This window comes from Bos taurus, chromosome 17, assembly GCF_002263795.3.
Source record: "Bos taurus isolate L1 Dominette 01449 registration number 42190680 breed Hereford chromosome 17, ARS-UCD2.0, whole genome shotgun sequence".
NCBI lineage: Eukaryota > Metazoa > Chordata > Mammalia > Artiodactyla > Bovidae > Bos > Bos taurus.
The window spans coordinates 656,738-670,066 of NC_037344.1; the positions used below are offsets into that span (position 1 = coordinate 656,738).

Genomic DNA, 13,329 nt, shown 5'->3' on the forward strand with positions numbered 1-13,329 from the left:
TTACTCCTTAGAAGAAAACCTAGACAGCATGTTAAAAAGCAGAGACATGACTTTGCCAACAAAGGTCTGTCTAGTCACAGCTATGGTTTTTCTAGGAGTCATGTATGGATGTAAGAGTTGGACTATAAAAAAGCTGAGTGCAGAAGAATTGATACTTTTGAACTGTGGTGTTGGAGAAGACTCTTGAAAGTCCCTTGGACTGCAAGGAGACCCAACCAGTCCATCCTAAAGGAAATCAGTCCTGAATGTTCATTGAAAGGACTGATGTTGAAGCTGAAACTCCAATACTTTGGCCACCTGATGGTAAGAGCTGATTCAGTGGAAAAGACCCTGATGCTGGGAAAGATTGAAGACAAGAGGAGAAGCGGACAACAGAGGATGAGATGGTTGGATGTCATCACCGACTCAAAGGACATGAGTTTGAGTAAACTCCAGGAGTTGGTGATGGACAAGGAGGCCTGGCATGCTGCAGTCCATGGGTCGCAAAGAATTGGACACAACTGAGTAAGTGAACTGAACTGAACTGAAAGAAAACCAGTCATTCCCAATTAAAGAATTTATCACTTCTCTATGTATGGGAAGGTGCAAGAGTCTGGGCTCACTGAAATCATTCCTTTCATATGTACCTCACCTATCTGGGGCCAGTATATTATGTTTTTCACATCCTGAACTCCCTTGGGTTCATCGTATGGAGTGGCTGCAGTCTGATGAGTGGTAGATCCCAAGTATTTTTCTCCTTCCTGAGTGCCCTTAGGGCTCACCAGCTGTAACCACTTGGAGGGCTGTAACCACTGCTGACTGCGACATCTTTGTTTATTGATATGGCAGAAAATATTTCATTTCTCAAAAAATAGATCTGGCCTTGGGAGGGAAAAGGGCTAGAGAGAGGCTAGAGCAGTGGTGGCAACATTTCATCTTGGGGACTTGAAGCTGGTTCATTATGGATCCAACATTTCTTTCTTCTTCATGGTTGCCTCCTCCCTCCTGACTGCTGTCTGCATGTCTGCACCCTCCTCCAGACCTTGCATTCCTTGAGTTTAAGAGTGCTGCTTTATTTGCTTTGGGGGCCCCTTACTGTCTGACACTGGGATTTGCATATTTGCATACATTCAACAAATGCTGTATTTGAACTACGACTCTTCCTTATCTCATGTGTTGTGCTGTGCTTACTCGCTGAGTTGTGTATGACTCTTTGTGACCCCATGGACTGTAGCCCACCAGGCTCCTCTGTCCATGGGGATTCTCCAGGCAAGAATACTGGAATGGGTTGCCATGCCCTCCTCCAGGGAATCTTCCTAACCCAGGGATTGAACCCAGGTCTCCCACATTGTGGGCAAATTCTTTACCGTCTGAGCCACAGGGGAAGTGCTAAAAGATCATAGCCCTTCTATATTCTGGTGGTAGCATTATCTAGCAATCAAATTTATTCCTGAAGACCAAAGAAGTATATAAAAATACACTTTATTTTCTTTTGCTAACTCACATATGCCTTGTACTTTATTTCCATATATGAATATCTTCTATAAAATGACCTTTACAATCCTACCTCTATGTCAGCCTAAAGCATTGCTGTTGTCATTACTACCTTCTTACAAATATAATAAGCATATTGGGAGAGATTTGTTTCTGAGATTTTCTACATAGTTAAAGAAGCAAAACCACACTGGAAATTTTCTGACTCTGGAAACAAATAAAGCAGTGATATGGCATGGCGCCACCTGAAGCAGACTGGAAACTGCATGCTCTATGCCAGAGCATTCAAATTCAAACACGAGTTTAGGCTCTGGCAGCCAAATTTGGCTGAGTGACTGAGTTTGCTATTTCTCCTTTAAATCATTAAAGAATTTTTGCTTTTTAATCCAGAAGAGTAATAGAAAATTTCAGTGTGTTCATTATGGGTTGTGGGCCAAGGTCTTTTGAGTGACTGAAGCTTCCAAGTTGTATTGGGGTAAAGCAACATGACCAGAAAGCCTCCAACATTGCAATCTCCTCAAATACTTTGGGGAGGTAGGCTTCTAAGACCCCCTGGCATCCTGGTTTCTGTTTTCTCTTGGTCCAGTCTCAGTGGACTGTGGTAGCTTCCCCTGTACCTCAGTCCCGCCAACACACACACTGAGAGAGTGAGTTTGACAGAAAGGTACAAGATTATTATGACTTGAAATCAGAAGGAAAGAAAACTTGCTTTCCACATACATACCTTCTGGACGAGTCCCTGAGTGTAGTTTTATGGAGACTTTCCTTCCAAGTGAAAAATGAAGGTCATATAAATATAGCTCTGACTGCTCCCACCTGATCCTTAGGTTAGGATTAGCTTCAGCTCAGGCTGAGAAGTCACAAGGGACATGGTTTCTAAAGTTAGTGGTCACTCAAATCACACAGAAAATATTTAGATAATGTATTTCTGAGAGAAGGATAATTCCAACTTCTTTTTTTTTTAAATGGGAAGGTCTTTTCCACTGCAGAAATTGGGCCTGTTTGGATGGGTGAAGCAGAAAGGATCAGAACAACAGATTAATTCAGATTATTTTGCAGCCATGCTCGGCAGTTTTATTACTCCTTATAAAATGCAGTGGAATGGGCAGCATGATTTATGTTTGAATTCTGGGCCCTTCAAGGAAACTTATCTTCTTTTCCTGCATTTCTATGATAATGATAATAAGTGTCTTCAGTATTTTATTGAGATTTTGCAAAGAGAAAACTAGATTATTTGAGGTAAGTCTTCTCACAATGACAAGATAATGTGATATGATAATGATATTTAAAAAATTATAGCAGTGTCCGCTGCGCGACCCGCCCCCGGCCCCGCTTGCTGAGGTGCGCGCGGCAGTGGTGGCGGCGGGGCGGCGGCGCGTGGCAGGTATTTAAAAAAAAAAAAAAAATTATAGCAAACACATGGCACTTGTTTGTTTGTTTTTCACTCATTATTTCACTTAGTTCTTACAGTAACATTGTGAGGTAGAATCTAGTATTTCATGTATAAATGGGGAAATAGAGCCACAGAGAGCTAAAATAACTACTTGAGGCCAGCCAGTAAGAATTGCTGCCAGGATTTGAACACACACAGTCTGATTCTAGAAGTTAGTGCTTTCAGTCATGATGGTTAAAAAAAAAAAATGTAGATTTTTTTAACTAAATGAAGAGACCAACATTTGAGTCCTGGGTCTATTGGCTGTGTAACTGAGGTAAGGCCTCTTAAGCAGTCTGAATTTTAGTTTGCTTACCTTAAAATAGAGGTGGATAATAATACTTATTTTAAGATGTTTGATAGGGGCTAAATAAGAAAGCATGGAAGTTCAGTGTTTAAGGATAGAAGGCACAGAATGTACTATTATTAGTTACTGGGGGTAGAGTGCTATATGTGTCCACTCTGGCTGCCGTAACAAAATGCCACAATGGACACTTGTTTTCTCACAGCTCTAGAAGCTGGGATTCCAAGGTCAAGGTATCTGCAGTGTTGGCTCCTAGTGAGGCCCCTCTTCCTGGCTTTTAGGTAGCTGCTTGCTTTTCTTCATGCATCTGAAGAGAGAGGGTGGGTAGGGAGGATTCTTTGGTGTCTCTTCCTCTTCTTTTTTTTTTTTTAACTTTTTATTTTATATTGGAGTATAGCCAATTAGCAAAGTTGTGGTAGTTTCATGTGGACAGCAAAGGGGACTCAGTCATACATATATGTGTATCCAGTCTCCCCAAACTCCCTTCCCATCCAGGCTGCCACATAACTTTGAGTAGAGTTTCCTGTGCCATACTTAGGTCCTTATTTTGTTATCCATGATATATATAGCAGTGTGTACATGTTGATCCCAAACTATCTAACAATCCCTTCCCCATCTTTCCTCCCCAACCCCTATAACCATAATTTTGTTCTCGATGTGAGTCTGTTTCTATTTTGTAGATAAATTCATTTGTTTCATTTCTTTTTAGATTCTGCATATAAGGGATATCATGATGTTTCTCTTTATCTGTCTAACTTACTTCACTCAGTATGACAATATCTGTGTCCAGCATGTTGCTGCAAATAGCATTATTTCATTCTTTTTCTTGGCTATTGTAAATATTGCTGTAATGATGCTTGGGGAGCTTGTATCCTTTAGAACCATGTTTTTCTCTGGATATATTCCAGGAGTAGAGTTGCAGGGTCGTAGTGTAGCTCTATTTTTAGTTTGTTAAGAAACCTCCATACTGTTCTCCATAGTGGCTGTACCAACTTCCATGCCCACCAAGAGTATAGGAAGGTTCCCTTCTCTTCACACCTCTCCAGCATTTATTGTTTATGGATTTTTTTATGATAGCCATTCTGACTTGTGTGATATTTCATTGTAGTTTTGCATTTCTCTAATAATTAGTGATGTTGAAACTCTTTTCATGTGGCTCTTGGTCATTAGTATGTCTTTGGAGAAATGTCTATTTAGGTCTTCTGCCCAGTTTTTGATTGGGTTGTTTGTTTTGATGATACAAAGCCTTATGAGCTATTTGTAAATTTTGGAGACTAATGCATTGTGGGTCACATCATTTGCCAATATTTTCTCCCAATCCATTGGTGGTCTTTTTATTTTACTTATTGTTTTCTTGTTGTGGAAAAGCTTTTGAGTTTAAGAGGTCCCATTTGTTTATTTTTGTTTTTATTTCCATTATTCTTGGAGATAGATTGAAAAAGATATTGCTGTGATTTATGTTAGAGAGTGTTCTGCCTATGTTTTCCTCTAGGAGTTTAATAGTGTCTAGACTCTGATGCTGGGAGGGATTGGGGACAGGAGGAAAAGGGGACAACAGAGGATGAGATGGCTGGATGGCATCACAGACTCAATGGACATGAGTTTGAGTGAACTCCGGGAGTTGGTAATGGTCAGGGAGGCCTGGCGTGCTGCGATCCATCGGGTCACAAAGAGTCGGACACGACTGAGCGACTGAACTGAACTGAACTGAAGTCTCACATTTAGGTCTTTTATCCATTTTGAACTTATTATTTTTTTTTAAATGTGGCTTAAAAGAATGATCTAGTTTCATTTTCTTACATGTAACTGTCCAGTTTTCCCAGCACCATTTATTAAAGAGACTGTCTTTCCATGATTCTTTAGTTTTGCCTCCTTTGTCATAGATTAATTGACCACAGGTGCATGGGTTTATTTCTGAGCTTTCTATCCTATTCCACAATACCTTACTGCTTTGAAGGCTATAGCTTTTATAGTCTGAAGTCCGGGAGCTTGATTCTTCCAGCTCCATTTTTCTTTCTCAAAATTGCTTTGCTTATTAGAGGTCTTTTATGTCTCCATGCAAATTTTAAGGTTTTAGTTCTGTGAAAAATGTGATTGGTAATTAGATAAGAATTGCATTGAATCTTGTAGATTGCCTTGGGTATGACAGTCATTTTGATGATATTGATTCTTCCAATCTACAAACATGGTATATCTTTCATTCGCTTATGTCTTCTTCAGTTTCTTTCATCAACGTCTTATAGTTTTCAGAGTACAGGTTTTTTATTTTTCTCATTAGATAGGTGTATTCCTAGGTATGTTATTCTTTTTGGTGCAGTGGTAAATGGGATTGTTTCTTGAATTTTTCTTTCTGAACTTTCATTGTTAGTGTATAGAAATGCAAGATTTCTGTGTATGAATTTTGTAATCTGCAATTTTACCGGGTTCCTGGATGAGCTTTAGTAGTTTCCTGATAGCATTTTTAGGATTTTCTATGTATAGTATTATGTCATCTGCAGACAGTGACAGTTTAACTTCTTATTTTCCAACTTGTATTCCTTTGTTTCTTTTTCTTCTCTGATTGTTGTAGCCAGGACTTCCAAAACTATGTTGAATAAAAGTGGTGAGAGTAGACATCCTTATCTTGCCCCTGGTCTTAGAGGAAATTCTTTCAGCTTTTCACAATTGAGTATGATGTTAGCTGCAGGTTTGTTGTATATGGGCTTTATTATGTTGAGGTATGTTACTTGTATGACAACTTTCTGGAGAGCTTTCATCATAAATAGCTGTTGAATTTTATCAAAAACTTTCCCCACATCTATTGAGATGATTATATGGTTTTTATTCTTCAATTTGTTGATGTGGTATTTGCTGATATTGAAAAATCCTTGTATCTCTGGGATAAATTCTACTTGGTCATGGTGCATGATCCTTTTAATGGATTGTGGATTCAAAATTCTAATATTTGTTAAGGATTTTTGCATCTATGTTAACCAGTGATATGCATGTGCGCTTAGTTGCTCAGTTGTGTCTGACCCTTTGCAACCCCATGGACTGTAGCTCGCCATGCTCCTCTGTCCTTGGGGATCCTCCAGGCAAGAATACTGGAGTGGGTTGCCATGCCCTCCTTCAAGAGATATCCCCAACCCAGGAATCAAACCCAGGTCTCCTACATTGTAGGCAGATTCTTTACAGTGATATTGGCCTGTAATTTTCTTTTTTGTGATATCTTTATCTGGTTTTGGTATCAGGGTGATGGTGGCCTCACAGAATGAGTTTGGGAATTGTTCTGCCTTTGAAGTTGTTCTGGAACATTTTCAGAAGTGAAAGGCTCTGGCTGCAAGCTGTGAATGACACCAGGATTCATGGCCTCTGGAGGAGAGGATTTTGATCCACAGGCAGTGATGAGGCTTGATCACTCGGAACTTTTGTGTAGCAAAGTTTTATTAAGGTATAAAAGAGATAGAGAAAACTTCTGACATAGACATCAGAAGGGGACAGAAAGAGTGCCCCCTTGCGAGCTCTTCAATTCAGTTCAGTAACTCAGTCATGTCCAACTCTTTGTGACCCTATGAATCGCAGCACGCCAGGCCTTCCTGTCCACCAACTCCCGGAGTTCACTCAAACTCACGTCCATCAAGTCAGTGATGCCATTCAGCCATCTCATCCTCTGTCATCCCCTTTTCCTCCTGCCCCCAATCCCTCCCAGCATCAGAGTCTTTTCCAATGAGTCAGCTCTTCACATGAGCTCTTAGCAAAGCGTTATATACTTGTTAGCTTTAAGCGTTAGTCGCTCAGTCGTGTCCGACTCTTTGCGACCCCATGGACTGCAGCCCACCAGGTTCCTCTGTCCATGAGATTTTTCCAGGCAAGGATACTGGAGTGGGTTGCTATTTCTTTCTCCAGGGGATCTTCCCAACCCAGGGATCGAACCCAGATCTCCTGCACTGCAGACAGATCCGTTAGCAAGCTGCTAATCAGATAAAAGAAATGTCTCAAGACTGAAAGAGTTGCACATGGCCCCCTCACCTACAACATGTATTTTGAGATAGCACTGGCACAAGGGGAGTAGTCCTGGGCCATAAAACAATTGACATGAATCTTGAAGAAAGGCAGATTTCCAAGCAAATACATAATTCATTAACATCGCTTAAGAAAAATATTTCCATGAGAAAAATGCATGGGTTTGCTCAAGGTTTGAGAAAAGTTAAATTCATGCAGAACCAGGTGTCATCATGACAGCACAGAATTAGAAGAGAAAAAAATGTCTACCACTTGCAGTTTATTTCCTCCTGCTGCTTGTGGACCCCTGGCCTTCCTACATGACTGTTAATCCTCTTAGAAGGATACATGCTAAGTCCTCTCTAAATGTTTGATAGAGTTCAACTGTGAAGCCAACTGGTCCTGGACTTTTGTTTATTGGAAAATTTTAAACCGCAGTTTCAATTTCAGTGTTGTGATTAGTCTGTTCATGTTTTCTATTTCTTCCTGATTCCGTCTTGGGAGACTTTATCTTTCTAAGAATTGTCCATTTTTCTTTCAGGTTGTCCATTTAATTGGCATACAGTTGCTGGTAGTAGTCTCTTGTGATCCTTTGTATTTCTATGGTTTCAATTGTAACTTCTTTTTCTTTTCTAACTTTCTTGATATGAGCCCTCTCCCTTTTTTCTTGAAGAGTCTGGCTAAAGTTTTATCAATCTTTTTTATCTTTTCAAAGAACCAGCTTCAAGTTTCATCGATCTTTGTTATTGTTTTTTTGGTCTCAGTTTCATTTATTTCTGCTCTGATCTTTATGATTTATTTCCTTCTACTAACTTAAGGTTTTATTTATTCTTCTTTCTCTAGTTTTAGATGTAGGTTAAGTTGTTTCTTTGAGACTTTTCTTGTTTCCTGAGGTAAGATTGTACTGCAGTAAACTTCCCTCTTAGGAATGCTTTTGCTGCATTCCATAGGTTTTGAATCAGTGTGCTTTCACCTTCATTCGTCTCTAGGTATTTTTTGATGTATTCAGTGATCCATTGGTTGTTTAGTAGAATATTGTTGAGCCCTGATTGTTTGTGTGTTTTTTTTTTTAATTTTTTTCCTATAGTTTATTTCTAATCTCATAGTGTTGTGATCAGAAAAGATGCTTGATATGATTGCAGTTTTCTTAAATTTTAAGGCTTGCTATGTGGTCTAGCATGTGGTCAGTCCTGGAGAATGTTCCATGTGCACTTGAAAAGAATGTGTAATCTGCTGCTTTTGGGTGGAATGCTCTATAAATAACAATTAGGTCCATCTGGTCTAATTTGTCATTTAAAACCTGTGTTTTCTTATTGATTTTCTGTTTGGATGATCTACCCATTGATGAAAATTGGGTGCTGACTTCCCTCACTATTATTGTGTTACTGTTAATTTCTCCCTTTATGGCTGTTCTTATTTGCCTTATATATTGAGATGCTTCTATGATGTGTGCATGTATACTTACAATTGTTAAATCTTCTTAGATTGATCCCTTGATCATTATGTGGTGTCCCTTTTTGTCTCTTGTAACAGTTTTTGTTTTAAAGTCTATTTTCTCTGCTATGAATATTGATTTTCCAGCTTTCATTTGATATCCATTTACATGGAATACCTTCTTCCATCCCCTCATGTTCAGTTTGTATGTGTCCCTAGGTCTGAGGTAGGTCTTTTATAGAAAGCATATATAAAGATATTGTTTTTTAAATCCACGCAACCAGTCTATGTCTTCTGTTTGGTGCATTTAGTACATTTATATTTAAGGTAATTATTGAGATGTGTATTCTTATTGCCATTTGCTTAATGTTTTGGATTTGTTTTTTGGTTCTTATCTCTTGTGGTTTGATTACCATCTTTATTTTTGTGTTTGCATTGCTTTTTCTTTTGTGTGTGTATATCTGTTGTAGCTTTCCTGTTCCCATGAGGTTTTGATATAATAGTTTGAATGTGTAGAACCTCTGTCTATAGTTCTTCAGGCACTCTGTATATCAAATCTAATCCCTTCAATCTATTTGTTACTTCCACTGTATAATTGTAAAGGATTTGATTTAGGTCATACCTGAATGATCTAGTGGTTTTCCCCACTTTCTTTAAGTCTGAATTTTGTGATAAGGAGTTCATGATCTGAGCCACAGTCAGCGCCCAGTCTTGTTTTTGCTGACTGTATAGAGCTTCTCCATCTTTGGCTCCAAAGAATATAATCAATCTGATTTTGGTATTGACCATCTGGTGAAGTCCAAGGATAAAGTCGTCTCTTGCTACGACCAGTGCTTTCTCTTTGCAAAATTCTGTTAGCCTTTCCCCTGCTTCATTTTGTACTCCAAGGCCAAACTTGCCTGTTACTCCAGGTATTTCTTGATTTCTTACTTTTGTATTCTAGTCCCCTATGATGAAAAGGACATCTTTTTTTTTTTTTTTTTGGTGTTAATGCTAGAAGGTCTTGTAGGTCATCATAGAACTGTTCAACAGGGAAACAGTCAGAGTTCCAAAGAATAGCAAGGAGATATAAGAAAGTCTTCCAAAGTGATCAAGAAAAGAAATAGAGGAAAACAACAGAATGGGAAAGACTAGAGATCTCTTCAAGAAAATTAGATACCAAGGGAATATTTCATGTACAGATGGGCACAATAAAGAACAGAAACTATATGGACCTAATAGAAGCAGAAAATATTAAGAAAAGGTGGCAAGAATACACCAAAGAACTATACAAAAAAGATCTTCATGACCCAGATAACTATGATGGTGTGATTACTCACCTAGAGCCAGACATCCTGGAATGCAAACAAGTGGGCCTTAGGAAGCATCACTACAAACAAAGCTACTGGAGGTGATGGAATTCCAGTTGAGCTATTTAAAACCCTCAAAGATGATGCATGAAAGTGCTGCACTCAATATACCAGCACATTTGGAAAACTCAGCAGTGGCCACAGGACTGGAAAAGGTCAATTTTCCTTCCAATCCTAAAGAAAGGCAATGCTAAGGAATGTTCCAACTACCATGCAATTGTACTCTTCTCACACACTAGCAAAGTAATGCTCAAAATTCTCCAAGCTAGGTTTCAACAGTATGTGAACTGAGAACTTCCAGATGTTGAAGCTGGATTTAGAAAAGGCAGAAAAACCAGAGATCAAATTTCCAACATCCTTTGGACCATAGACAAAGCAAGAGAGTCCAGAAAAACACCTGCTTCTGCTTTATTGATTACACCAAAGACTTGACTGTGTGGATCACAACAAACTGTAGAAAATTCTTCAAGAGATGGGAATACAGACCACTTTACCTGCCTCCTGAGAAATTTGTATGCCAGTCAAGAAGCAACAGTTAAAATGGGACATGGAAGAACAGACTGGTTCCAAATTGAGAAAGGGGGTATTTTGAGGCTGTATATTATCATCCTGCTTACTTAACTTGTATGCAGAGTGCATCATGCGAAATGCTGGGCTGGATGAAGCACACCCTGGAATCAAAATTGGTGGGAAAAATATCAATAACTTCAGATATGCAGATGACACCAATCTTATGGTAGAAAGCAAGAGGAACTAAAGAACCTCTTGATGAAAATGAAAGGGGAGCATGAAAAAAGCTGGCTTAAAACTCAACATTCAAAAGCAAATATCATGGCATCTGGTCCCATCACTTTATGGCAAATAAGGAAACAATGGAAACAGTGAAGACTTTATTTTCTTGGGCTCCAAAATCACTGCAGATGGTGACTGCAGCCATGAAATTGAAAGATGCTTGCTCCTTTGAAGAAAAGCTATGACAAACCTAGACAGTGTATTAAAAAGCAAAGACATTACTTCCAACAAAGGAAGTAATGTCCATCTAGTCAAAGCTATGGTTTTTCCAGTAGTCATATATGTATGTGAGAGTTGGACCATAAAGAAAGCTGAGTTTTTTTATGCTTTTGAGCTGTGGCACTGTAGAAGACTCTTGAGAGTCCCTTGGACTGCAAGAAGATCAAACCAGTCAAACGTAAAGGAAATCAGCCCTGAATATTCATTGGAAAAACTGATGCTGAAGCTGAAGCTCCAATACTTTGGCCACTTGATGAGAAGAGCTGACTCATTGGAAAAGACGTTGATCCTGGGAAAGATTGAAGACAGGAAGAGAAGGGGACAATAGAGGATGAGATGGTTGGATGGCATCATCAAGTCGATGGACATTAATTTGTGCATGTTCTGGGAGGTGCTGAAGAACAAGGAAGCCTGTTGTGCTGCAGTCCGTGGAGTCACAAATAGTCGGACATGACAGAATGAACTGTACTGAACTGAATGTGTAGAATTATTTTTCCTTAGAATTGCTATTCTCTTTTCTGCCTAGAGAAGTCCTTTAGCATTTGTTGTAAAATTGGTCTGGTGATGCTGAGTTCTCTTAGCTTTTAGTTGTGTGTAAAGCTTTTTATGTCTCCATCAAATCTGAATGAGATTCTCACTGAGTAGAGTTTTCTTGGTTATATATTCTTCCCTTTCACACCTTTACATATATCATGACACTCCTTTCAGCTTGCATCGTTTCTGCTGAGAATTAGTTGATGGCCCTATGGGAGTTTCCTTGTGAGTTATTTTTCGTTTTTCCCTTGTTACTTTTAATATTTTTTCTTTGTCTTAGTTTTTGTCAATTTGATTAGTATGTGTCTCAATATGTTTCTCCTTGTGTTTATCCTGTGTGGGATTCTCTGTGCTTGCTGGACTTGGTTGACTGCTTCCTTTTCCATATTAGGGAAGTTTTCAGCTCTCATGACTTCAAATATTTTCTCATGTCCTCTCTCTCTTTTCTCCTTCTGGGACCCCTATAATGTGAATGTTGGTGAATTTAATGTTGTCCCAGAGGTCTCTTAAGCTATCTTCATTTCTTTTCATTCTTTTTTCTTTATTCTGTTCTTCAGTGTGATTTCCACCATTCTTTCTTCCAGGTCACTTATCTGCTCATTTGTCTCAGTTATTCTGCTATTGATTCCTTCTAGTATATTTTTCATTTCAGTTATTGTATTGTTCATCTCTCTTTGTTCTTTAGTTCTTCTGGGTCTTTGTTAACTTTTTCTTGCATCTTCTCAGTCTTTGCCTCCATTCTTTTTCCGAGATCCTGGATCATGTTCACTATAATTATTCTGAAAAAAAAATTTGTTTTTTTTTTTTTTTGGAAGTTTGCCTATCTCCACTTCATTTAGTTGTTTTTCTGGGGATTTTATCTTGTTCCTTCATCTAGGACATAGTCCGCTGCATTTTCATTTTGTCTAACTTTCTGTGATTGTTGCTTTAATTTTGCAGGCTCTAGGATTGTAGCTCTTCTTGCTTATGCTATCTCTATCTTCATTTTCTTATAAGGGCAGTAGTCCTTCTGGGTTATGACCTCATTTAACCTTAATTACCTCATTAAGGGTCATATCTCCAGATACAATTACATTCAAACTTAGGATTTAGACTTTTGATTTTGGGGGTCAAAATTCAGTGTACAATAAGTGGGAGATTGGGAAGAGAGAACTCAAAAGATGGAAGGGAAATGTTAAGTATTTTGTGTTTAGATTAGATTTCTTAGACATCAACTGTGGAGGGCAAGGAGTTTTATTCTTTGTGTAATAAGTTAGTAACTGTACAACTTTTTTTACACTGTTATTTGCCTTCTCTTTGGTATGATAGAAAAAAGTTTCTATATTATTTATTTTTGGGCTTTTAGGTGAGCCTGAATTTAAATACATCGGGAATATGCATGGCAATGAAGCTGTCGGACGGGAGCTGCTCATTTTTCTGGCCCAGTACCTGTGCAATGAGTACCAAAAAGGGAATGAGACAATTGTCCAGCTGATCCACAACACCCGAATCCACATCATGCCTTCTCTGAACCCTGATGGCTTTGAAAAGGCAGCATCTCAGGTGGGTGTGGGTCAGATCACAGCAGAGCATGAATTTTTTTTTAAGGTTTGTACATATATACTTATAGTCAAGGAATATATGCTCACATGAAGCTTACAGAGAGTGCAAGGCTGAATATAAGTGATATGGTGTTCTGTTTCTGGGTAAGAAAAAAGTTCAGAAGGTAAGGAATGATGGGTGAGGGTTTCTTCCATAGAAATTCCAAATGAGAATTTTATAAGTCAATATTTAATTTTTTGGTTATTGTTGTTAAATGAATCATATTTATT

The 13,329-nt window shown here is 38.6% G+C and overlaps 1 protein-coding gene across 2 annotated transcripts in view; it reads left to right on the forward strand.

Annotated features, from left to right (window-relative positions):
• The window catches only part of CPE (carboxypeptidase E), a 148,075-nt gene that overhangs the window by 83,369 nt on the left and 51,377 nt on the right, over positions 1 to 13,329 (forward strand). For both annotated transcript variants that reach the window (NM_173903.4, XM_059875867.1), the window contains exon 2: positions 12,864 to 13,060. In NM_173903.4, coding sequence (NP_776328.2) covers positions 12,864 to 13,060 — 197 coding nt within the window. The remainder of the gene's footprint in view (positions 1 to 12,863; positions 13,061 to 13,329) is intronic.